The sequence below is a fragment of the Pseudochaenichthys georgianus genome, chromosome 7 (assembly GCF_902827115.2).
Source record: "Pseudochaenichthys georgianus chromosome 7, fPseGeo1.2, whole genome shotgun sequence".
NCBI lineage: Eukaryota > Metazoa > Chordata > Actinopteri > Perciformes > Channichthyidae > Pseudochaenichthys > Pseudochaenichthys georgianus.
In genome coordinates this window covers 13,349,613-13,375,977 of record NC_047509.1, presented here as the reverse complement: position 1 = coordinate 13,375,977, position 26,365 = coordinate 13,349,613, and the positions used below count along the sequence as shown (strand labels likewise).

Sequence of the window (26,365 nt, the reverse complement as noted above, 5' to 3'; positions counted from 1 at the left end):
GAGTAGCATATCAGGTAATCTATTTCAGACATCAATGATGACGGTGGCTTGAGAGGAAGTATAATTATTCTTCGTACGTCTGCACTGGTATATTTGCAAAGCAAGGCGGAGAGAGGAAGATATAAGATATAACCATTTTCAAATGAGCCGATGAGTCATATGTCCATACCTCCATGTTGGTCTCTGCTGGACCCTGACCTGCAGCTCCGGTGAGAGAACCGAGTTGTTTCTGCTGAGTCAGGGAGGAACTGGCAGACCCATATGACACCCTCTGAGGGTCAGAGGGCTGCAGCACAGGAATCTGGCTCTGAACCTGACTCTGGGCCTGCGGGGCCAGCTGGCAGGGGTGGTTGTTGTCCAGCTGGGGGGCAGTGGAGACTGTGCCTGGGTCTGAACCATTGTGCAAAGGTGAGGAGAAGCCTACAGGCTGGGGGGGCTGGGCAGAGGGGACATGCTCAGGATGGCTGATCTGGGCCTGCTGAGGAACCTGATTAACAAGACAAATAAAATAACAGATTTGTATTATTTATATTCATGGAAGAATCATTTAGAGATATTCAAAAATGAGTCTGATTTGCCATGTCTTGATACAAAATTATTCTTAAGGGTTTTCACTTCCATACATTTTATAAGTCATTTCTGTATTAATCTGACTTTCACATATAAACGTCCATTCTCCCTCAGCCACACAACAACAGCACCCTAAAAACAAAGCTCTGACAGATTATCACAATCACAGGTTCCAGTTCACACCCCCTTGGTAAACATCTGCACTCCACTGCAGCAGTCATTATTACCTGTATCAGAGGCTGAGCGCTGCCATTTGTGGGAGGGTGTGTGTTCTGGCACGGGGCATTGTGTGTGTGTATGGGGTGGGCGGTTGGTGCCGACATAAATGCAGGTTGTGAATGAGGAGCCTCAGATCTAACGCTCTGCAGCAGAACAGTGGCGGGCTGGTGCTGTGGGGATGTGGCTCCCACCTTACGGAGCATGAGAGAGGGGGACGGTATGAGGGACATGGGGATGGGTGAAACCAACACATTTTCAATTTGCAAAGGAGAGAGGGGGGAGACAGAGGGTGGCACAGTCTGTCCAGGGGAAAGGAAGATGGAATTAAGTGAGGAAGAGGTTGAAGGGTGAGGGGCAGTGAAGGAGTGAGGGTGGGAGGGTTCACAGGGAGGCACAGCTGTCATCACCTGGATTGTGGGATAGTGTGAAGGAAACTGAAGAAAATAAAAAAGGGAAGGAAACAAGAGGAAACTCAAATAAATCGAGAGAACAAATATCAAATGTAAGACTGTGACGCATCACAACCTGGACCAAGTTTATGTTGTTATTGGTCCGTATAATCCGAGGGAGAAGAACGGAACAATACCTGGGATGGGTGTGGAGGTGGCAAAAAGTTAGAAATCTGCAACGGTTGGAGTTGTTGGTGGACAGGAGCCTGAGCTATTGACTGTTGATGAGGCAGAGCCTGGGCTGGCACACTTGAAGCTGATTGGCTGAGATTCTGCCCGTCTTGTCCAAGCTGTGAGATGCTATGACCAGCAGAGAGGTTCTAAAGAAGAGGGAAAAGCAGGAGGGAGAAAAAGAAAGAAAGGGGGGGGGGTCAATAATGGAAGAGATTCCGGTTTCATCTTTCTGCTTGGAAACTGCATTTCCTCCTATTGACCCAGATCAGAATAGCTTACATGTCCCCTCCTGTCCCTAAGCCTGAATCCTTCTGAATGTAGAGCATATATCGGAGCCCTGTTTACCACAGAGCAGGCCTGGGAGGGCAGGCGGACACAGGGGCTAAAACCACTGTTATTGTTTTCATTACTGTTTCCATCGTCTCCCTGTTGGCTGCCGTCTGAGGAAGCTCCCGTTGACCTGCTCTCTTCATTCAAGCACTGTCCACCAACACAGCTGCTTCCAATTCAGCAGCAAATCAAAACCAGGCCCCGCAATATAAGTCTGTTAAAGTAATGACAGCGATGCCATAGATAATAATGTTCATAATGATATTTGTACTGTCCCTCTCATACTGAATCCCACTGTGGCAGACACAAACAAAAACAAAGGCGTTCTACCTGGTTCAGGAAAGCAGCGTTGCAAAGATAGGGTTGAAACTGATGAAAAATGAAAACAGTGCGAGGTCAGAGGAGGGGAAACTAAAATAACATTAAAAACAGGGGCACCAGTACGATGCTTGCTCCTTGCTACATTATACTGCACAGTGATTATTAATTACAATCACCTGTTGTCCTCCGTATGTCAGTGGAGCAGCTGCAGACTGAGCAGCGTGGTACTGGCTCTGCCCTGCGGCAGTCTCCTGCTGCAGCGCACCGAGGGCAGGGTGTGTGTAGCTGTGACACGCAGCATCAGGTAGCCCGGCTGCAGGGTAACTCTGCTGTGCGGCTGCCACCTGCACAACTGGCGATGCCGTCTGATGAAGTAGATGAGCTGGGGTCTGAACCTGGGATACATCGTGGCTCCATTGTTGACCTGCTGTCTGCATGGCTTCCTGACTGTGCTTCTGTAGAGTTGAGGCGTGTACTTGGTGATGATAAGGAGACATGTTCGGCTGCTGTGTCAGTTGTTGGTGTAAGGTATGCTGAGTTTCTTGGCAATGCTGGACTTGAGGCTGAATATAGGCCTGGCCAGCATGTTGTGTCAGGTGAATATGGGACTGAGTGTTCAGTTGGTGCTCTTGCTGAGTGGGTATCTGTTGGCTGTAAAGTGCTGGTGTGGAGGCGCTTGGACCAGGATGCTGACTTGGCAGATTGACTATGTGTTGCAGTGCGCTGGGAGCTAGTGTAGGATGATTCTGGGCCGTGGCTGCCATATTTGAGGCTACAGATGTAAGAGAGTAGCTTTGTGCTGGCGCTGCAGCAGCAGTCTGTTGCTGAACTGGATTAGGATATCCTGACGCCTGTTTTTGAGGTTGGGCTACACAGTTCTGACAAGTCTGTTGGACTTTCAAAGGGAAAGTCGAAGCCGCTGTCGCCTGCTGCTGCTGTTGGTGGTGTCCTGGTGCTTGGTGTCCTGGTGCTTGGTGTCCTGGTGCTTGGTGTCCTGGTGCTTGGTAGCTTTGTGCAACATGTTGTGGCACAGCTGATGCTGAAATGTTTGCTGCCACTTGAGTCTGTTGCACACTTTGAGGTGTGTAGTTCGCAGCACTGGCTGTATGCTGCAGGTTGACTGAACATTGACTAGCTTGAGCCGGGGCTGCAGCAGTGTGTTGGCCAACATATGGAGGAGCAGGGTAACTGTGTCCGGGCTGGAGGTATTGCTGCGGTGCGTGCACGGCTGTGCTGGATGATGGCACGCCCTGTACAGATGGTTGATTCTGGTGACCTGCGGAACTGGCCTGAGGACAGAAAAGGAGAGGAATTCAAATGCGACCCTCTTTGGGGTGTATTTTACGGGAAAAGGTAAAAATCCCACAAAAGCTTATAAGTTGCCAAGCACATTACAGGAAGCAAGTAGAATGAGAGGATGAAGGACACAAATAAGCGAATGAAGCATCTGTTTCAACAAAGAGCAGGCGGTGACAGGTGTGCGCTATAATAAGGACACAAGAGAGAAAATGTAGGAAAGACCGAGGGGAGTGAGGTCAGACGGCCTCCTTTCTCCTTCGATCAGAGCCCATCTACCCAAAGCAAGCTGAGGAGCAAGACAGCTGCAGCATTGTGTCAGTATAGCAGGAAGGAACATTTGTTAAATGTGGGTCAGTTCTGGAAGGGATTGGTTAAGGTAAATCAGCAGGGAAACGTTGTATATTAGAGATAGGGCTATTGTCCTTTGACAGAAGCAAGCCTTTGATTTCCAGAGGACAGACAGCTCTTGAGGCCTTTACAGGCAGCAAGACTCAGACAGCAGGTCAGACCAGCTCCATGCAGAGTCAGCCGTACCTCACACAGGATTGGAGAAGCTTTGATCAGTTAAGCAGGGGTTGGCCCAATATGGGACACCAAAGCGACTTGTCTGCCAATGTGACCTACCACTCCTAAAGCCCTGGTCTCAGTGTCCTGGAGGGGTTCTCTGTCCCCAACCAGAGTGCCACTAAGGAGATGGCGCTTCAGGCTGCAGTCTCCGTCACTGCGGGCCATCCTGTAGGCAGCTGAGGGGTGCAGCATGGTGGCTTGGGTGTGTGTGGTGTGACACGGGGCGGCTTTGCGGCTTATTATGTTGAACAGTGACTGCTGCAGTAGTGAGAAATCAGAAGAATCACCGAAACCTTTCAGCCGCCCAGGACTAAGGGTTTGTCTAAAGTCACATGGACAGTGGTGGTGTGGCATGGCAACAGAAGGGCGGTGGTAGCTCCCTTCTCTTGACCTCAGGAGAAGCAAAGAGAGGCAGGCCTGGCACACCTGGCCTCTTTGCATTGCCAGCTGGTGATTATGATGAGAGGTCAGACTCAGAAGACTACTGAGGTCCGAGTGTCTGCGTCCCCCCCGCACCGGCTGCGTTGAGTTCTCACTGGTGGACACTGGTAGAGGTAAGATGCTGGTGTCACTAAAGCGACGGCACTCATTGTGTGAAGGGACATATAGCACGGGCAGAGCACTCAGGGAGGGGAACCCATCCTTAGCCTCTGAGTGAAGATCAGGGGGGCTGAGCTCCAACCGGACCTCTGGTGCTGTGGGGGTGGGGCTTACAGATCTCTGCGACTGAATGAGGGCATGCAGTTGGGAAATCTGGTTTGCCCTTTGACTGTCAAGAACAGGAGCACTTCCTCTCCGGGTTGTAGCTCCCAAACGAGTCCTGAGATCAGGGCTCAGTGTGGCCCCCCATACTTCCCCCTTTTCACAGGAGTGTGGATGATCTGTTAGAGGAGGGCTGCCGCTCTGGCACTGGTCAAAGAGCAACCCAAAAGCAAAACACATGTTACTCAAAATAGATGAAACCCCCTAAAAAAACAACTACATGATGTGATGAGGTCAAACAAACGTGAGGGCAACTACACATGAATGTATGGTGTGTGTTATTGATCTGTAAATGTCCAGAACAGTGTATGCATGTTGGCTGTGCAGAGGGACTTCAGTTTTTAATTGGGCCTGTGCTCAGGCGCACATGAGCGATGGCCACTTTTAAGGAATGTGTGTATAATAATACATCAAAATGTACAAGGTCCACCTGCGCGTGTATGCTTTTGATACAGACCTGCTGCGTTGCCATAGTAATAGGCTCCAGCAGGGACTGGTAGAGGACACTCTGCTGGCTGCTGTGGGAGTCGGAATAGACGGTGGAGCCCATGCCACTATCCAGTGTGCTGTCTGCTGCAGGGACAGACAAATCATGCTCTCGTAAACAAGTCAAGGTTAGGCTCATGTATTTCTGATTGGAGGAGAACACTCTCTTACATGTCACTGAGGTTGCACTGGCTGGTAGGTTACGCAGCCTGTTGTGCTGGTCTGCCTCTGGCTCTTCTGGCTCCAGCAAAGGCTGCCCTACATGTGCTACCCCAGCGGAGATGCCCTGAGACGGAGTCATCTGGACCCGCTGACCCGCGTCAGCTAGGTCCGCTGCCGCCGCAGCAGACACGGTTCTCTCTCTTCTCCATTTGATCAGTGCCACACGGTCCCTGATCGACTTTCCCACAGTCTTAGCATCACTCTCATGGAAGAAGCCAGACTCCACCTGACAAAGAAAAAAGGAAGAGCATGACTTCCAGGATATTTTTAGCACGGAGCATGTGAGAGAAGAGAGGGCCCATTGTGTAAGAGAGAGAGAGAGGGTACAAGAAAGGAAGTATTCCAAGGGGATCAGAGTAGTGAGGAAGTATTCCCTCTGTCAGGATTATTACATCTGCATATGACAAAGGCAGAATGCATTGAACAGAATACACGCTTAACAAAACGTTTCGTCTTAATATTTCAAAGAAAAAAGCTAATATGCTCTGCAAAATAAATCCAATGCTATTTAAAAAAAACACATTCATCTTACTTGCAGCAACTTAAAGTTGCATGTAATGGAAAACACACACTTGTTACTGGACATCACATGCACTAGTAACACAACAAAGGGAGAACTACGCCCAGAGACGACACACATCTATCCTGTCGCTACAGCGTGATCCATTAGAGTGGAAGAGGAGTGACCTGACATTGGAGCAAGCTGCCCCTACAATCTCATTGAGCTGTTGGCCCACGTGTCTGCTCGCGTGCCCAAGGCAACATGTTACATAGAGGCCTTACATTGGAATCCAAGCTTGACAGCCTGGACAAGGCCAAAACAGCACATATAGATAAAGGGAGAGAGGGAGAGAAAAGAATAAATAGGGGATAGGGAGGAAGAGAAAGAAAGAGATACTACATTTTTTTTGTAAATTATTTTAGAGCGTGATTATAATGCAGATGACACACCTCACAGGCATTCACTTAAGATGTCATAAAGTCTACTTGGAACATCAGTCCCCAAGCCTCAGTCCTAACACACATCTGTTTCAAAGCAAGTTTGTTTGAGGTCATTTGCAATAGTTCCCCTGAAAGGACATTCTGAACAAAATGATCCTCCTTTGAAAAGTCTTTAAAGGTCTTGGTTTCCCTACTGTCTCTGATCATGTGTAACCATTTCCTTTCCTTCTATTTTTTAAGACTGTTAAAGAACAAAGCCTGGCAGTGAATATGTTTGTATGTTCCATCTGAACTTCAGCTGTGTTAACTCAACTCTTTAAACTCTCCTAATCCCATCCCCAATACATCATGTCATGGTGCTGCAGAATGTTAGACGAGTGATGTAAAAAGGTTTAAGCTTGGTTAAATCGTGGCTCCCACACGGAGCATTTCTCTGGGCCAGGTTGTTATTGCAGGGCCTGTGGGTGCTTGATCTGATGGCGTCCAATCAAAGCCATGTAAACAAAAAACAAAACAAAACCCCAATCACTGATTTCCTGAAGGAGCCCAGCCAGTTATCTCCAGCAATCTGCATTTGACAGCATTGATGAGATAGGAGTCATGTCAGCAGCTCGAACACACTTAACCAGAAAGACAAACAAAGCATGACAAACTGCATAACACACACGGGTTAACGCTAAGGTAGGAGTGTTTCCTGGATGCAAATAGGAGTTCTCTAGATAAGGATTCTTCTATGTCTGAACACAAACTCAGACACGTTATGCTTTCATTGAAAGTGGGCTTAGAAGGGGTCAAACAAATTTTTTTAAGGGTAGGCATCACAATGTTAAACAAAAAGTAAATGAATCACAGGATTCCTAATCCCGATTCATCTCCAAATATTTGATGTCCCTAACCCTAACCCTTTTTCTGACAACACAAATCACTCACCATCTCTTGTGCCACGACCTCAGGGACGTCCTTTTCCAGGTCAAACATGAACTCGATTGCACCAGTCTCCTTGTATTTTCCTTTTAGCTTCTTGTGGTCCTCCACCCAAAGTTTAAGGGCTATCGAGTCCTTTTTCCCATCATCGTCCTCAGCTAGCTCCACCCTAACACCTGTGTCCTCAGCAAAGAAGGCATGGTTCAACAGCTCCTTGATGGTGTACCTGAGAGAAGAAACCCCAACACTCAGAACACACTGCTGCCACTTCTCTGTAATGTACAGTGTTGGCAGATAGCATCATAATGGTGGGCTGCGTGATTTCATTTAATCGTTTATTTGAACGCGGGACAGTGCACATGATGAACACTTTAAAACTAAATAATGCTTACAAGTGTAAATGAGCTGGATTTGAGCTTTGAGCTCATTTCCATCCGTAGTCCCGTCACATACAACATATAAGAACATGACATTTGTATACATAGCAAAAAGAAATACCGTACTTTTCGGACTATAAGCCGCGACTTTTTCCCCCATTTTTTTTGTACAGCTAACGGCCACTAGGGAACCTCCTAAATCTATGGATTTTACAGGTAAAATTAACCACCTTTAACACTATGGGCTCTATGACCGGTCCGCGCCCGCCACCTTTTAACGGCGGGCTCCAGCAGGAAAAGCTGGAGGCCGGAAAAGAGTGAGACAGGTAGCGCGCCAACGTAAAAGTGGAACCGAGAGACAGAACGAGAGCAAGACAGACGGACAATGTAGCTGCTGCGGCTTATATGCAGGTGCGCTGTATAGTCCGAAAAGTACGGTACATGATATGCAGGAAGAGCATGAGCAGCATACAAGCATTTACCACATGGCAGTACAATGTAGCAGCTACGACATATAAAGTGCAAGAGGAGATACCCTTGTATAAAAGTGCATTTAGCGGTGATTGGACATCTGTGTGTTGCTCAACCATTCTTTAAGTTGTCCTTTAAAACTATTGAGACTGGGACAATCCCGTATCTCAGTTGAGGAGGCGAGATAAGGCATGAAGGATGAGAAGGCACCTTGTTGGCCCGAGTGGCTGGCGGCTGGACAATGATGGGCACTCACCGCTCCTCTTTCTTTTGGCAGATACACTCCCCAATAATCTCCTTGATTTCAGGGTCCATGACCTTGTTGTAGCTGGCTGGCTTCACTCCCTGAGGAGAGGGAAACGTAAACAGATGCTGAGGGCACGCAATGGAAGGATGTTGTGGTAATATCATAAAAATAACAATAAAGGAAAAAGGGGAGAGATGTTTATGCGACGCTCCACCCTGAATCTTATCTTCATCACTCACACCGGTGACAGCACGGCAGCCGAGGTCGGCCTGAATCCAAGTGAATTGCACTGATTTGGAAAAAACGGATTCAAATAAATCTTGAAAACCACTTCTCTTTATCCGAGATCAATGTGTGCATCACATGACAGCAGAAATGACCTTGGTGAGTTTATTGTTTGTGAATTACAATGAGAACACATCTGCCTTAATGTTGCTATGGCATTTTAACTTGTGAGTGTGGATGGATCGTGACAGCAGAAGTGGTTTGAGACCTTTCTACAGACATTTCCATGCTCTTCCTGAGTTCCATACTCCAAATATTTGTAGTTGTAATATTTTGAACTACTTTTAAAAACGGTGGAATTTCTGGTGATCCTACATGTTATTAGATCGGCATTCTGACAACACTTTCTGCATTTAAGTCATGAAAAATATGCATTCTCCAGATTGAAGTTCCTTTGAAGTTCCTTTGATCAAAGTGCTATTAATATCCTGCAGTGGTCCCTGCAGGCCACTCCATGCATACGGTTACAATCCAGAGAACCGTATGAAGACAGCTGCACTGATGCTGCCCTTCCTTTTCCACAGGCATCCAGGTGAAAGATTCATCTCTCCGATTCCCACACTGCCAAGTCTCAGGCGTGGAAAATCAATACCCTACATCAAATCAGCAATGCTATCATGACTTTAGATACCCCCTTATCTAAAAACGGTTGCAGTATGTTTTGCTAGCATACTTGAGACATACTTGTTCAAACGGAATGGAATACAGCCTTTAGGCTTCATCTAAAAGGAGATGTGGACTCCCTCTGTGACTCCATATGGCTCATTAGGTTATTCACCCAAGACACAGGGCAGAGCAGATCATGTACTCTGTGTTTTTTAAATGCAGAAATGCAGCAATTTGTCACAGTTTGTGTGCGGCTGCAGCTAAACCCATCTCATATATATATATATATATATATATATATATATATATAAAATAATTATCTTTATATTAAAATAAATTATAAATACATGTATTGGTTAAAAGTTGTAATGAACAATGGATGTAGGCCCTGTTGTGTGTACACACAAATAGCAATAAATGATCCTTATAGTGTCACAGGTCTTTACAAGGTTATCATGGTTCCATCGTGTTCATCATAATCATTTAGGGCTTCTTAACCTATGCGAAGTATAAGAGTCAAATATTTCCCCAAATCATTATTTCTGACACTGTACAGTATCTGGACTCACACTAGTGACTTTGCGGTATATCTGAGCAGCATTCTGACACTCGGAGTAGGGATACTCTGAAGTGGCCATCTCTAGCATACACATGCCGAAGGCGTACACATCCACAGCCTCATCGTAGTGTTCCTCGTACATCTCCGGAGCCATGAACTCTGGGGTGCCTGAAGAGAGAGGATCATTCATATGTCGTGTACTTTTTTTACTGTAGACACCATTCATCTGTCAAGTTACATCTTATTTCACCTACCTATGACGCTCTTAGCAAAGGAAGCCGCCTTAAGTGTTGCCAGCCCCAAATCTCCTATTTTGACCGAGCCTGTAGGTCCAGTGATAAAAATGTTGTCACATTTAAGGTCCCTGTGGATGATGGGAGGGGTCCTGGTGTGGAGAAAGTGAAGGCCTTTCAGGATCTGCCTGCACCAGCTCCTCAGAACCTTTGGCTTCATGACCTTGAAACGCTTCAGATAGCTGTAGAGGGGAGAGGGAAACACATTACCTGTTTCAAAATGGCCTTTCAGTGAAACACAGAGAGGCTGACCTTTCTTGGAGAATCTGAAGAAATAGTACACATTCAAATGTCACTGAAACCCGAGTAAGAATCTGTATAGGACAAAATTGAATTTCGAATATGTATAATTTTTTTCCTCAGAGGATTTGCCTTCACCAGTGCTTACGTTTTGAGCGTTCCCGACGTCATGAGCTCCGTTACTAAGACAATGCACTTCTTCCCTTTAAGGGGACACTCCCAAAAGTCGTAGAAACGGACGATGTTAGGATGTTGAAGACCCTTCAACATCTCTGCCTCCTCCTTGAAGCGCTGACGTTCCACTTTAGACAGCTTGCGATCCTAGAGGAAAGAGGACAGATGCGGCAGAGAGAAGTAATGAATACCAAGCACGAATGAAAAGAAACTTATTACAGCACGTTTGCGTCACAGGAACACGCAGATGGAGTGGGCCGTGCCCTCGGAGGCATTTCCCTGCACATTTAAAATGCAGGCATCCAGTATGTTTCAGCAACGTGGGAAAGACAGCGTGAGTGTCAGTCTTTGAGCCGTATACACATGTCTAATTGGACCATATGTGTATCGTCGCTGATAACAGCAGTGTGTGTGATTGGGAAGAATCAAGATCAGTGGCTTTCTCACAGAGTAAATAGATTCAGCCTAAACATCGTGTGTGTAGTAATGAAAGGATGTTGAATACCAGTTCTCACAGGGAAGCGTAGCGGCTGTGGAGAGTGGGTGACAACAGGAGCGGCTGTGGGGGAGATTGAATCCACTCATTGGCGTGGCCACACCCAGGACACACTGCAGCTAAAGGTTACGTATCATCGATCTCTCCCATCTTGCTCACTCACTCCTCTACTACCTTTTGCTCCTTCTCCCCCCCCCTTCCCCCCATATCTGCAATCCGTCCCTGCTACACCAACCACTCCCTTCTCCATAACCAAACAGCCCTTGCACACACGTCTTCGGCAAGTATCCATATGAATCGCTTCCTCGGTGAGGCTGACCCTGCTCTGACAGCCCCTGGCTTTAGGTCGTGCCACGGGGTTCTTCATCACAGCTTCCTTTTTTCCAAACTCCCACAGCACTGAGCATGGACCAGAAGCACGACCCCACCCCTCTCATAGACCGGCGGCACCGACGGAGGTTGCGATAAAGACAATCTAGCGAGATCTAATCCATTTAATTATTCAACCACAGTCAACTTTCTGTGAGATGGAACTGCAGAACAAAATGTAAAAATCAGAGTGAACAACAGAGACGTCATTAAGTGAGCAAAACGTGCTGTGATACAACGCGTTGAGGAGTGAAGGGATGCGATGATAAAGCATGCTGCGTGTCTATGTGTGCGAGAATGTGGCATATTAGGGTTTGTGTGCAAGTGAGTGGGGGGTGGGGATTTTCACTGCACCCTTCTAAAGTCCCATGAATTATTCAGTTCTGCAGAGAACCGTTTCTACGGAGGCGGGCTGAGCGGGGAAGGGCTCGGCCGCCCAAGTTGGGCTGGGTGTTCCCCGAGTGCTCTGTGCTGCACATGGACTGAAGTTTACCTGCACTACAGGTCAGAGGAGGAAGGAGACGGACCGCTTAAAGCACACTGCAGCAGCAGCCCTCTCCCCCATAGGAGCCACACCCCTCATCTCCCCTCATTACCGTTTCATCGTTCATGCTCCCTCCTCCTCCTCATCACTTCTGCTCTCATCTTTAGGGAATCCTGCTGCTATTCGTAAATAACCCCCACCTCGGAGTGTTCCCCCAAACACACCTTTATCGCTCTCTCATATCCGCTTTCCCTCTCAACAGACGCCACACGTAGGCTGAGAGGCGGTGTGCACAGCATGGCGAGATGCACAGACAGATACATGCACACGGAGAAACCAGAAGAATGTCAATCTCAAGACCCTTACCAGAGATAGGATATCAATGTAAGCATCAGTAAGAGAGTCTGTAATTGCTGCAGAGTGACTATAAGCAATGTGAGCATTTAACAACCGTGACTCGCTATTACATTAGACTTGAAAAAAGATCTTTTAGTGTTTGTGTGTGTATGTGTTTTCATAATCTTATCAAATCTGCAATGTACACATGACTAAAGTAGCCCCAGCAGGCTGCAGCAGAGTGTGGAGCCGCCCAGGCGAGGTTAAACAGACACGCACAGAAAGCATAGCAGGAGATGGAGGGAGAGGAGAATAGATTGTGACATTAGCAGGAAGCGATCTATAAAGCTGTGCGCCACTCGGCTGCCACCCACTACGGCGCTGAGCGGGACTATATTAGAGCCCAACGCATTCAGATACACAGATCGGACCAGGTCATGGATTCAAATACAAGTTCTGGGAATTGTGCAGGCGAACACACCATGTGATGGCACAACTATATGTTCAATCAAGTTCCTGCTTTAAAGTCACATGGTGTCTGCAGTCCAGGTAAGGACAAAGTGCTTTTCTAGGTCGAGCAAAGCACGGACACCGTTTCAGTTTGGCTTAAAGTGAGGCCATATTTGCTGCAGAATGCACGGTATGCGCCGCGGGGAGATGGTATCGCTGCAGGTGTCTTACAGTGGCCATTTTTCGTTATCGGTAAAATTCCTTGCAAAGTCTACTTTTAGTTGCCCAAATTAATCTGGACACTTGTGAAATACTTTTAGTTTCTAAGAGCAACATGCTGGATAATAAAAAGCATGGCCCTTTTGAAGGAGCCTGGCATCTAGTCTGTAATATAGGCAGGATGGCTAATGCACCTGATTATTGGACTAACAGGCTCATGCTGAGAGCAGAGCGAAACACACAGCAGCACAACATGAATCTGTCAAACATGAGCATCCTTCATGTGAAAGCAGTCCCAACAGTGCAGAGCTCCAAAAGCATATTCAATAGTTTCCCATTTCATTGGAATATCAGCTGTCTGAGATCAACACGATGGTGAGTCAGCACAATGCTTCACTGACAACAGAATGACACAGCTAGTTCTTCCTGCAGTGATTGCATTTTTTGCTTGATATAAAAATAAAAATAAATTGTCAAGTGCTACCGGAATTTAGGGGGCTATATCGGGATGAGTGTCTCCTATTGATTATCCATTCATAGAATTCGCCTGCGCCTAGAGGGAGAGCTGTCGGGCTAGAGATGCTGATTGTGTTCGAAGATTGAAAAGAGTCACTTTATAGACACCAATTCTGAAGCTGGGAAGTTTCATTGTAAAAATAAGTTTAATCCGTTACCTCACAAAATGGTTTTAGAAGAAAAGAAAGGTTGAGTCATGACCGTTATCAAAATGGATTCTTCTCATCCCGTAATAGGAAATTACATAACTGCAAATGAAGGGTGTGAAGTATCGTAATGAACCCAGTAGCCTTACACATAAGAACGGACAGATTCCAGGAGAGCAGGGATATGGAAAATAACCACTTCTATTAAATAAGCTCAGAAATCAATCCTGGTATGAAACAGCTACAACATATTTGCTAAATTATAAAATAGCACATTTGAATCCAAGTTGATAAATCACTTGAATATGAGGAAAAAGGAAAACCATTGTTACAAGTTTGTTTAGAAGTCTCTCGTGTGAATGGGCCTTTATGAGGGTTTGGCAGATACTCACTTTTTAACTATAACAACATGTTTTTCCTCCTGTTTGAGAGTTGCTGTGATTTACAAATGATATGGAGAATCTTATGGTCAACTGTGTGGGTCAAATGTTTAAGAAATCTCAGGACTACAATGCTTTGGCATATAAAACGAGCAAGCAGCAGACCCAAGTCGCCGGCTATTCTGGTTCTTATTGTTCTTCTCATTCTCACAATCAGTCAGCCAGTGAGATACACATCCGGTTGAGTAAACGCATTAGGAGCGCATTAGTCCCAATTAAGGCCGCATAATGACACGCTCAGAAAAGAAAATCTGCGTCATCTTCGTCTCACAGCTTTTGGTCGTAATTACAATCTCCGCGTTCCCCACAATAAACTGGCCTCACATTGAAGTTAATACGGAGCAGATTAGCATCGTTTGGGCTTCGTAACAATAGTGTGACAGCGATGTATATTTAAACAACTCATCAACAAGTCTTGGCTAAGGAGATTATGAAAGAAAATATTTCCACACACACACACACACACACACACACACACACACACACACACACACACACACACACACACACACACACACACACACACACACACACACACACACACACACACACACACACACACACACACACACACACACACACACACACACACACACACACACACACACACACACACACACACACACACACACACACACACACACACACACACACACACACACACACACACACACACACACACACACACACACACACACACACACACACACACACACACCTCTTTTCTGGAGGTCAGTATGATACAAAACACCGACACTAAAAGCTGTGTCTTGGTCATAGCTTATTTAGAAAAGGCAACAATGCAGATATTCTGCATCCGGACACATGAAGCCAGGTTGCCAGGTTTAAGGAGGTATGCTAGATGACTTGGCTGCTCTGCCACCCTCTGCACCCATCCCCCAAATAACTATTGCAGTGCTTCTGCTGCCGTAACAAAGGTTGGTGCAGGGCGGAAAACCATGAGCCAGCACAATGCCCACAGTTCAACTGTGTCCCATCAGGAGGCGTGACTGCAGGAGAGTTTGGCCGACAGCTTTACCGGTCACTGTTACCCAGACACGCCACACCTAAGCTGTGCTAATTGGCACACTCGCACTCAGGGTGGCACAGAATGACATTTTCAATAAAGAAGAGCTGGTGAGAATGCTGTAAGGCTAAGAGAAGAGCAACGATACACATCACTACTGCTCGTCAAAGAGGACCCCGAATGACAACAACACTGACTTGATGACAAGATATACGGTTATTGTGATGATACATCTGCACATGGCTCAATGATTGTTTCTGCCGTTTGTGTTTTAGGGGTTTTAGATCAATACAATAAGGTGGAAGGAATTAGGAGAAGCTAAGAGGAGGGGATGACAAACAAACGGCCACACCCACAGCACCCTTAGTTAACAGGAAGGAAAGAGGAAAACAACACTGCATGATGAAGCACTTGGACTTATGCCTAACCTTAACTGTAAGTAGTCCATAGTGAAAGTTGGTTGCAAAGGAGTGTGTAATGCGTGTCAGGCTGATTGTGACAGGGAGTTATGTGGATTAGCCATTCAAACCTAAAGCTTTCCGCACACAGACTAAATGCGTAATCTGACAAACAAACAGTTCTTTGACACAGAGATAAAGAAACTAAAATGTCTGATTCCACACATGCCTCCTTAAAGACCAATGCTTCTCATGCAACAGCCCTGACGACTGCTGACTGATCACATCTTTGTTTACAGCCTGAATGACGCTGGATGTTTGGAGGCCAATGCTGATATCAATATTAGTCGTACAGTGTCAGCGGTCCCTTTAATGCTTTTATTTTCCATGAAATCCCTCACATTTGCTGCGGAAACCTAAAAAGTATATGGTATAAGTTAAAAAATTATTTACAGTTGAACTTTATTAAAGCTAGTTAATTCATTTACTATCAATACATTGACAACAAAAGCTTGTAAATGAAATGTTACCACGGTAAATTATGTAGCAGTGTGCTGCAGTTTATGTTTGCATATACATACGCATTTAACTTTTGTAATAATCCTGTTCAGAGCCCTACAGTAACAACCAACGCATAGAGGTCACACAGAGCCTAAGGCCCATTGTAAAAAGCAGAACGTATCTAATACAGCTAGCTATGAACAGCTTTGGTGCTACGATACCCGGGGGAGCAAGTTCCCCCACTGCCCTCAGAACAAATATTCACGCCCATGTAAATGTTAAAAGCGTAATGAAGCCAACGTGGACTGTTACAGGCCGGATAGTAAGAGTGTGGAGTGTGCAGTGTTCCCCTTTTCCCACATCACCAATGATGACGCTTGGAGCTGAGACAAGGCACACGCACAGCAGAGGGGGGTGCGGCGTAGAGATGTCCTGAGCCGAACTCCATTTTATCAGTCGCCGCAGAGTGCGGGCACAACGCAAAAGAGACAGCCTTGAATCAGCAGATTTCTTCCGACCCAGACTCAACAACGCCCAGGCAAAAGCTGAATGGAGAATTTAGAAGCAGTCGTCTTTCTTAGGGTGTGAGGCACCTGAGGCAACACTCGTCCTGGTCATCAATAATAAAAGCAATTTACAAAATGCTTTGTTTAATGCATCACTGCCAACCTTAACTAACACTTCAAGGTTGCCTTAGGTACAACGACAACAAAAAGCTAAAGGAACACAGAAGCAGGATATGCCATCTTAGCAGTTCTAGCCAAAACAATCATAATTCTCATTTTCAATAAAGGTAATATCAAAATGTGAAAGTTGACAGAAAAAGGACCCCAGCAGCAGAAGAAAAGAAGCACTGATGAGGGGTCAAAGTACTGAAGAAACACACTAGATGGTGTTCCTTTTAAGTTTCAAATCAATACATACCAATTTGACATGTTTGGAGTCCTAAACTTAATTTTGGTTGTACTGTACATATACAAGTTGTAAAGCTACCTGAAGAACAACGGTTTGTCTTTTCTCCCCTATTTCTTACATTATTGCCAAAGCGTAGACATATCATAAACATATGAACCCCAATGCAACATCACTGCTTACTATCCTCTCACCACCAACGGCTTGAATCACTGTCTGCAAAGATGAGTATGATAAGCTTCAGAAAGTTAGAATTGTACTCATTTGGGGTATTTTAAATGTACATTTCATGCAACACAAGAGCATGAGCTTCCCATCTAGGGCTTTGTGCATTCATGTATTTGTTTTAGAGTATTTCCATAAATATAAGATCAGAAGGTAAGCCAGTGAAACCCTGCATGCACTCGGACACACTGTGTCCCCCTACATGCATACCTGAAACGTACACACCGTGTCCCCCTACATGCATACCTGAAACGTACACACCGTGTCCCCCTACATGCATACCTGAAACGTACACACCGTGTCCCCCTACATGCATACCTGAAACGTACACACCGTGTCCCCCTACATGCATACCTGAAACGTACACACCGTGTCCCCCTACATGCATACCTGAAACGTACACACCGTGTCCCCCTACATGCATACCTGAAACGTACACACCGTGTCCCCCTACATGCATACCTGAAACGTACACACCGTGTCCCCCTACATGCATACCTGAAACGTACACACCGTGTCCCCCTACATGCATACCTGAAACGTACACACCGTGTCCCCCTACATGCATACCTGAAACGTACACACCGTGTCCCCCTACATGCATACCTGAAACGTACACACCGTGTCCCCCTACAGTACATGCATACCTGAAACGTACACACTGTGTCCCCCTACAGTACATGCATACCTGAAACGTACACACCGTGTCCCCCTACATGCATACCTGAAACGTACACACCGTGTCCCCCTACATGCATACCTGAAACGTACACACCGTGTCCCCCTACATGCATACCTGAAACGTACATACCGTGTCCCCCTACATGCATACCTGAAACGTACACACTGTGTCCCCCTACATGCATACCTGAAACGTACACACCGTGTCCCCCTACATGCATACCTGAAACGTACACACCGTGTCCCCCTACATGCATACCTGAAACGTACACACCGTGTCCCCCTACATGCATACCTGAAACGTACACACCGTGTCCCCCTACATGCATACCTGAAACGTACACACCGTGTCCCCCTACATGCATACCTGAAACGTACACACCGTGTCCCCCTACATGCATACCTGAAACGTACACACCGTGTCCCCCTACATGCATACCTGAAACGTACACACCGTGTCCCCCTACATGCATACCTGAAACGTACACACCGTGTCCCCCTACATGCATACCTGAAACGTACACACCGTGTCCCCCTACAGTACATGCATACCTGAAACGTACACACTGTGTCCCCCTACAGTACATGCATACCTGAAACGTACACACCGTGTCCCCCTACATGCATACCTGAAACGTACACACCGTGTCCCCCTACATGCATACCTGAAACGTACACACCGTGTCCCCCTACATGCATACCTGAAACGTACATACCGTGTCCCCCTACATGCATACCTGAAACGTACATACCGTGTCCCCCTACATGCATACCTGAAACGTACACACTGTGTCCCCCTACATGCATACCTGAAACGTACACACCGTGTCCCCCTACAGTACATGCATACCTGAAACGTACACACCGTGTCCCCCTACATGCATACCTGAAACGTACACACTGTGTCCCCCTACATGCATACCTGAAACGTACATACCGTGTCCCCCTACATGCATACCTGAAACGTACACACCGTGTCCCCCTACAGTACATGCATACCTGAAACGTACACACCGTGTCCCCCTACATGCATACCTGAAACGTACACACTGTGTCCCCCTACATGCATACCTGAAACGTACATACCGTGTCCCCCTACATGCATACCTGAAACGTACACACTGTGTCCCCCTACATGCATACCTGAAACGTACACACCGTGTCCCCCTACATGCATACCTGAAACGTACACACCGTGTCCCCCTACATGCATACCTGAAACGTACACACTGTGTCCCCCTACATGCATACCTGAAACGTACACACCGTGTCCCCCTACATGCATACCTGAAACGTACACACCGTGTCCCCCTACATGCATACCTGAAACGTACACACCGTGTCCCCCTACATGCATACCTGAAACGTACAAATGTATATCCCAGGCACACAAAACTCATCATTTAAAAAGTGATTAGCAAAACTCTGTTTATATATCCAACAGTCCTTGAACATAAGAGGATTTACATTTGCTTACAGTAAGAAGTTACAGTTCAGTTCAATTCAAGACACATGTGCTGCTGTGTGGCCATTTGTCTTTGCTTATTATTACGTAAGTGATGCAGAGCTCAACTAAAGCGTGTGTTAACAGTTGCCCTTGTCTTCAGACCACAGAGCCTACAGTGAGCTGGAGGCCTTAACAGGATACAGAGGTGCTCCACATTCATTCATACAAATAACCTTTCTTAATTCCAACAAGGATTACACGTCCTAATAAGCTGTTGTGACAGCTGGTATTGTTGGCAGAGGGAGTTCAAAGGTCAAATCTTCATCAAATCAGAGTTAGATCTAGAGGGGTGATGTGTCTCTGAAGGTTGCTCACTGAATCTGCTGTGATAATAAAGACACTACTGTAAGGATGACTCAGCAGTGCAGGCACAGCGAGCTCAATCCACACAGCAGGGATACAAGACATTGGATTGTTGGAGCATTACTGACAAACAAGGTAATGCAGAACGGAAACAATTAGTCAATTGACAGAAACGTAATCTGCTACTTTTGTTGTCAGCCAGTTATTGTTTAAAAACAACAAAACGTGTTTGAATTCGTCCGACAGTTATATATCCGGCAGTTATATATCCGGCAACAACAAGGACTCAATTCATCGCTCAAACATGTTGCTAAATTAGGAAAATAATCCTCAGTCTCAGTCGTATTGTAATATATTGAGGTAATTGAGAAAAAGTCTCAATTATGGAAACGCATTACCAAACGCAGCCACAGTTGCACTGAGATAGGAACAAAAGGTTTGCATAGATGCTCATCAAAAAGGAGTGAAACGTACGACTGGGACTTCATTTTACAAGTCAGCTCTTCCCATTGGGTCTTCATTGGAGAGCTGAGAAGAGCTTTCGCCAAATGAAAACACTCCAATTCTCAAAACACTAACTGCTGTGTGTGCGTAGTTAGTTAGTGTTCACAAGGGATAACAACGCACCATTCTCTGATCAAAAGTAAGCCAATGTGGAACAAAATACTCAAGACAACTCTAAACTATATTCTTATTGTTGACTTACTTTATAGGGAGGAGGTCGAATTACTCACACCTTCATGCTATATACTCTTACTTCTCAAAACACAAAGCAAAACGTACATGGTACAGACAAGTTAGCTTTTTAAAACTGTTTTTGTTGTCTTTAATTAGACTACATTAACTACTAACCAGCATCATTCCAACATGCCTGTTCTACCACAGGCCACAGTGCTGTGGCTCTAACCGGCGTGTCTCCCTTCCCTCTTCAGCTGGCAGAGTGACAGGGAGCTCCAGCATGCCTGATAAGACACTGTTAGCAACAGCTGCTGGGTCTCTCCGTCTTTGCTTCCTTACTGTAGGCCTCACTCCTTTTATGCCCTCATGCCAAATGAGCTGGAACCAATTACCCACTTCAGCAACTTTGTTTTACTTTTGCCATTTGATCAGGCGAGAAGGAGTTGTTGTTATCGCTATGCATAATATTGCAAAGAGACCGCCATAAACTATGATCAGGAACACACAACCATCCTTATAACATGACTCACTCTAATCTACAACCACAGCAGAATCCAGTGTTGGGACCAAGGCATTGGCAGTGGGTCATGGTGTCACTTGCTAGGTCTCAGTAAACACTGAGAGACAGGCAGCTTTATCTCACTGCCATAGTGTCACTGCCAGCTCTGGATTCACACACCGACAGCCAGATATCATCTACAAGAGAAAAGCTCAATGCCAAATGCCACAGAGAGGTCTGCAAGAAGTCAAATGTGTCTGCGAGTGTGCGCACAACATTCAACACAGACTAGAGATACAAATCTATACACCGAGCCACAATTGGCCGAAAGGGGACGTTTCCAAGGTTTACAAAATAAATTCCAGTGCGCAATGATAACGTGAGACAAGGCAAACAGAAACACAAGAAGTGCTTCTTCACAACAATGAGAAACTCACAACAGGAGTCTTTCTCTCAGACGAACATCCTTGCCTGAGCTAGGACCATCTGTGTTATGCCAGCAGTCTGGCACAGAAACATAACTGTGGGGGAGCTGGGAGAGAGAGGAAAGGGGCAGGGGGGGTTTGGAGAGAGAAGGAAAGGGGCAGGGGGGTTTGGAGAGAGAAGGAAAGGGGCAGGGGGAGCTGGGAGAGAGGGGAAAGGGGCAGGGGGGGTTTGGAGAGAGAAGGAAAGGGGCAGGGGGGGTTTGGAGAGAGAAGGAAAGGGGCAGGGGGAGCTGGGAGAGAGGGGAAAGGGGCAGGGGGGGTTTGGAGAGAGAAGGAAAGGGGCAGGGGGGGTTTGGAGAGAGAAGGAAAGGGGCAGAACGAATACACATAGAACCAGATTAACATTTCTAGGCAAGAAAGCCACGTGACCACTGGAAGGAGGAAACACTGTGGAAAATCACAGAGTCATATCTCCCGCTCCACATCTTCCACAGAGCTCCTCTGTCTTCTACACAGTTCACTGAGCTAGGTAAAGCTGGCATTATCTGCATGCAACACTGAAGAGTAAACAATCCCAACACAGGCATACAATCTTTACTTTAAAGTCTTTGGGTGCAGTCCTCCTAAGACTAGTTGATACCTGTTCTGCCTTGCACCGTGCTGTTGAACATGACGGAGAAGGTCTGTTGTTATTGTGGTCAGCGTGGGTTTTGAATTGGACCATCAGGCTTTAAAGTGACTCTTAAGTGACTCAAAACAATATAAAGCATGCTGTTAGGTCCCACCAACGCTACAACATGTATCTTTAAGAAAGTCAATAAAGCATTTAATCACTCGCTAACAACCAATCCGCTGGCCGAGCTTAGTACACCTACTCAGATAAAGGATACGTTTGCTGCTCACCATCTTACAATAAGGCAACTTTGTCCAAAAAGGCTTAACTTAAAATGTGATTGTGGCTTTGTGAACAACAGCAGCTTAAATATACATTGAAATATCCATAATGACTAAAGCTAAAATGATAAGTTGACTAATCTTCTGTCAATTTGATAATCATTTAGCACAACTCCTGACATTTCCCTGTATGTGATTGTTATTTTTGCTGTTGTAATTTGTTGTCTTCTGTTTGCTATTGTAGTAAAGTGTTTTTATTGCATGTACAGCACTTTTAAAAAAAAAATCGTTTTAAAAATGTGCTATATAAATAAAACTTGATTTGTGTCATTTTTTAATGAAATCTCTATTTATTGATTTTCAAAATGTGAATATTTGTGGTTTTCTTGGTCTTTAATGAAAACAATTTCAGTTTTAGAAGGATTCTGTTCAACAAACTAAACATCTGAAGTAAGTCTTACTTTAATTTGTATTATCAATTATTTTAGCAGCATGTTCAATTATCAAAATACTTGCTAATTCTTTTTCCGTTACTCGATGTTTTGTTAAACAACAATGGTTGCAGCTGTAAAAGATAACATATCTTAATACCCAATCAAAAAAATATCTTAGATAAGGACTAAAATGTACACCTATTAAGTTTCACGTTCACAGATCTGCCACACTTTAGTAGTCCGACCTTTTTCAGCACCACTCTAGTAGATTAATTGTTAGTTTTATAAAAGGCGGGATTAATTGACGTGAGATCACAAGGAGTTCTGATCAACTCGGGAAGGAACCACGTGACCTTGTTGACCCAGTCACAAAGTCTCAACTAATGGTTTTGATCCGCTCGGTAAGCTAAAGAACCAGAGAGCACTTTGACGCAGATTGATCAGGGCAGCACAGGGTTTTGCTTATCAAACCGTTTAATGGAAGACTGTGGGCTTAAAGCTACAACATATGAAACAGCTACTGAGAACCCTGATTGAGACAAAGGAACATTTCTGTTGTGATTAAAATCTATTATTGAGTGTCTGCTAGAGGGAGTTTTAATGTGACACTAGGGGAGAATAAAAAATATAGTAAATTGCTTCCTGCTTCCATTCCTATCATCCGCTTGCAGCTCAGTGTTATCAAGTTGAGGGAGATCTGGGATTCTCACTGCTACAATCAGTCTGCATGACATCACCCACATGAAGTCATCATGTCTGTCAGAGTCTGCACTGCTGTATCTTTACTCATCGCTAGCCAATGTTATCTTCAAAGTTCTCACCAGGGATGAGGTGTGTCACTGCCTTACAGAACCAGTTTAAGTTCTTTCACTGCATTCTTAAGTCCAAGATGTTTTCAGAACCATAGGAATTAGTATTCACTGAGGCCACAGGACCGCCACACTGTTCACAGCATGCTACAGCAGCGCACTGTCTGCCTAACTCCTGTTGCACAGGGGGAGGCAGAGAAAAGCACGGAGGAAGACACAACCATTGTCCAGCCCTGTCCACTTCAATAACTTCACCAGTGCTCTTACAGCTGAGCAAATCACTAGAATAAAAATTAAGGATGGGTTGAACGGTTGGAAATGAATCCTTAACTATTTTAATCGGAACGGTGAAAGAACTAATTAAAGGAGACGTTTTCTTTCTTTAAGGGGGCCAGTCATGCCTACTGTAGTCCCCCTTAAGCCTCCTGGGAGAGAGAGGTAGGAAATCTCCACTGCAGTCTCCAAAGAACGGGAGATAATTAGTTAATAGCTTTTGCTAGACTAAGCTGGTGATTTTCTTGTGTCTGTGTAACATAAGACAAGGTAGAGAGAGAGACGCCTTGTGCATTTGCTAAACTGCTGATCACTCAACTTCAGTGGTGGTATGTGTCCCCACCTCAGCAGCTAATGCTTGTCAATCGCTTTCCCTGTGTAAACCATTTCAACTTTAATGGTAATCCATTTGCATCTTCGCAGGATCCCTCACGAGGCTGCTTGACAGCTCCCTGAAGAAATCACCATTATGCTAACATCATGTGTGAACCTTCACCGACAGAGAGAAGAGCAAGGAGAGGGGGCTTCCTGCGGTCGTCAGGCATTCATCACTAATATTGATTGCCAATTGAGAAACAAATTGTGCATTGCTTGTAGAGTATAAGAATGTGAAGACAGTTTCTGCTATAATCGTCTCCCATGCCCGAATGCAAAAATAAACCATTAAAAAAGGATGTTATATGTGGCTCATGTATATGCTTTTTCTAGCCTTTACTTAAACTGAGTATATGATTGGGTGTCACAGACATGTTATATTTAGTACTTTACCTGCAGCTCACACCAGGCAACTTCCACCCAGGTCTCAGTATCCAGGCCCTTGTAGACCGTCTTGAAGGACCCTCTCCCCAGTTCTATGTCAAACTTCAGGAATCTTCCTCCTGGAGATGTGGAGACTGCTTTCATCTCGGCCTCCTCTTCGTTCTCCTCACTGGATGCCTTCATAGCAGCTTTACCACCACCACCACCATTGCATGTGGGATTTAAGGAATCTCCACCTTTCTCCTTCTCCTCATCCGCACTGGCACTTTCGGTTGCACTGTCTTTATGCCCACCTTGACTTTCAGTGCTGGAACCTTCCTGTATCCCACTGGTCCCCCGTGTCCTGTCCACTATTGTCCGCAGGTTTATGTTTAGGATCTTATTCCTGTTATCACATTCAGGTGCTTCAAAGGTCTGCTCGTCTGCGTCCGAGAACCACAGACTCCTCCTGATAAATCTCTGATGCACATTCCTCTGATAACTGGACGCACTGGGGTCACTCACCCCCCTCCCTACTGAGTCCACATGGTTGACATTGCCATCACCCATGGTCTCATACATATGTGGGGCCAGTTCACGCTGAGAGTTAGATACAGAGGGGTATTGTAATTCTTGGTGGACCTCCGAGTATGAATTAGGCTCCATGGTGATTTCAAAAGTCCAGTCACTTTGGTTTCCAGTTCATTCGTGCCATGGCTAGACTTCCCAAAGTGCAGAGCTAGAGATGAATACCTGCAGCGCCCACTCGGTGACGCAGTTTGCCAGCCGAGGGCCCTAACGACAGTGGGATGGATGATAGACGAGATTGCATCCGATATGAAGATCTGCAAAATAAACGTGTAGCAGAACTTGAAACAAAATCAAACATGTCCTGGTGTTTAGGGGAAAACTAAAGATATATATTGGGTTTATGGATGTCAGACATTACGGAGTTTAAGTTTGTTGATGTCAAATAAGCAGGTGGATAAAAAAAAAGAGACCAGCCCACGAGTTTAAAACATTTATTTTAGCAGAAGCCATTAACGGCGAGGGAAACGACAAGCCAACTGTCTCTGACGTCACAAGTTAACGTTAAGTTGATTCAGAACTAACGTCTGTTGCTAATATACCGTAATATCTCAGGTAACAACGGTTAGCTACAACATTAAATGACACTGAACAAAGATGGGACACGACTTACCTAGGTTTAAAAAGCGACCAAACAACCTCGGCTACACTCTCGTTAGCTTTCCACGACACATACGGACCTGTCAGATGTTAGAAAAGCCCCGCTAACGTTAGCAGATTGTCCATTGCGTTTCAAAGGTGCACTTTAAAACGCCCTATCTGCATAGTGTCCACGTTTTCGCGTACACAGGCAACCCCAAGCGCAGCAAACAAATACGGGTCCAGCTAAATCTTTGCTAAGTGATCAAAAACCCCATATTGACGATGAAAAAAGACGAATATGTTGTATTTATGTCCTTTTAAATCCTCGCATCCTTTTCCTCGGGTGCAGCTACAGCAGCTCACGATGCCTCTCCATGGTGCCTGCTGTATGCGGAGCGAGTAGTTAAACACCAGTAGGGCCGCTTTAAGACACGGGAGATTTCTGTGTGACTACCTCCCCTTGATAATTAATTTAAGCAGACAACAGTTTTTCGCTTGCTACCCATTAGGTTAATACAACGGTAAGGCTCACAAATGTGTTTCCCATTCAGCTGCTCGCTGGGCTCCACGCCCCTGGTAACGACTGGAGGGACCGTCCAATCACACAGCACGCTGGGACACCACATTAGACCCCACTCATCTGTTCAGAGTGACACATAGATCACATACAAATACTTATTTAAAGGCGGTCTAGAATCAATTCAAGTGATTGACAAAGCGGATAAATGATTATTCGTTCTAAAAGCCTGTTATCGTCTGTGTACATGTATTTCATTTCTCTCACGCCCTTCACCAACTCATCCAATCACGTGTCTCTGCCTCTTACTCAGAGCTCAAAAGCCTGCTGTACAATATTTTTATAGGGATCTAATTTTGTAGTGGGCAAATACTATTTAAAAAAACCTCTATGTGATTATG

At 45.5% G+C, this 26,365-nt stretch overlaps 1 protein-coding gene across 8 annotated transcripts in view; it reads right to left on the bottom strand.

The window, feature by feature from the left end:
* LOC117449894 (serine/threonine-protein kinase WNK2) overlaps positions 1-26,039 on the bottom strand; it is a 40,930-nt gene extending 14,891 nt beyond the window's left edge. For 4 of the 8 annotated variants that reach the window (XM_034087801.1, XM_034087804.1, XM_034087805.1 and 1 more), the window contains exons 1-15: positions 25,479-26,039; positions 24,308-25,122; positions 10,492-10,664; positions 10,065-10,285; positions 9,821-9,978; positions 8,370-8,458; positions 7,272-7,491; positions 5,349-5,625; positions 5,149-5,264; positions 3,987-4,838; positions 2,240-3,352; positions 2,073-2,111; positions 1,376-1,558; positions 798-1,223; positions 170-487 (exon numbers count right to left, since the gene is read on the bottom strand). In XM_034087801.1, the coding sequence (XP_033943692.1) occupies positions 170-487; positions 798-1,223; positions 1,376-1,558; positions 2,073-2,111; positions 2,240-3,352; positions 3,987-4,838; positions 5,149-5,264; positions 5,349-5,625; positions 7,272-7,491; positions 8,370-8,458; positions 9,821-9,978; positions 10,065-10,285; positions 10,492-10,664; positions 24,308-24,943 (4,821 nt within the window). In that variant the 5' untranslated portion in view covers positions 24,944-25,122; positions 25,479-26,039. The remainder of the gene's footprint in view (positions 1-169; positions 488-797; positions 1,224-1,375; positions 1,559-2,072; positions 2,112-2,239; positions 3,353-3,986; positions 4,839-5,148; positions 5,265-5,348; positions 5,626-7,271; positions 7,492-8,369; positions 8,459-9,820; positions 9,979-10,064; positions 10,286-10,491; positions 10,665-24,307; positions 25,123-25,478) is intronic. The other 4 variants (XM_034087807.1, XM_034087802.1, XM_034087803.1 and 1 more) reach the window with 4 other exon arrangements.
* Positions 26,040-26,365: the final 326 nt, after the last annotated feature.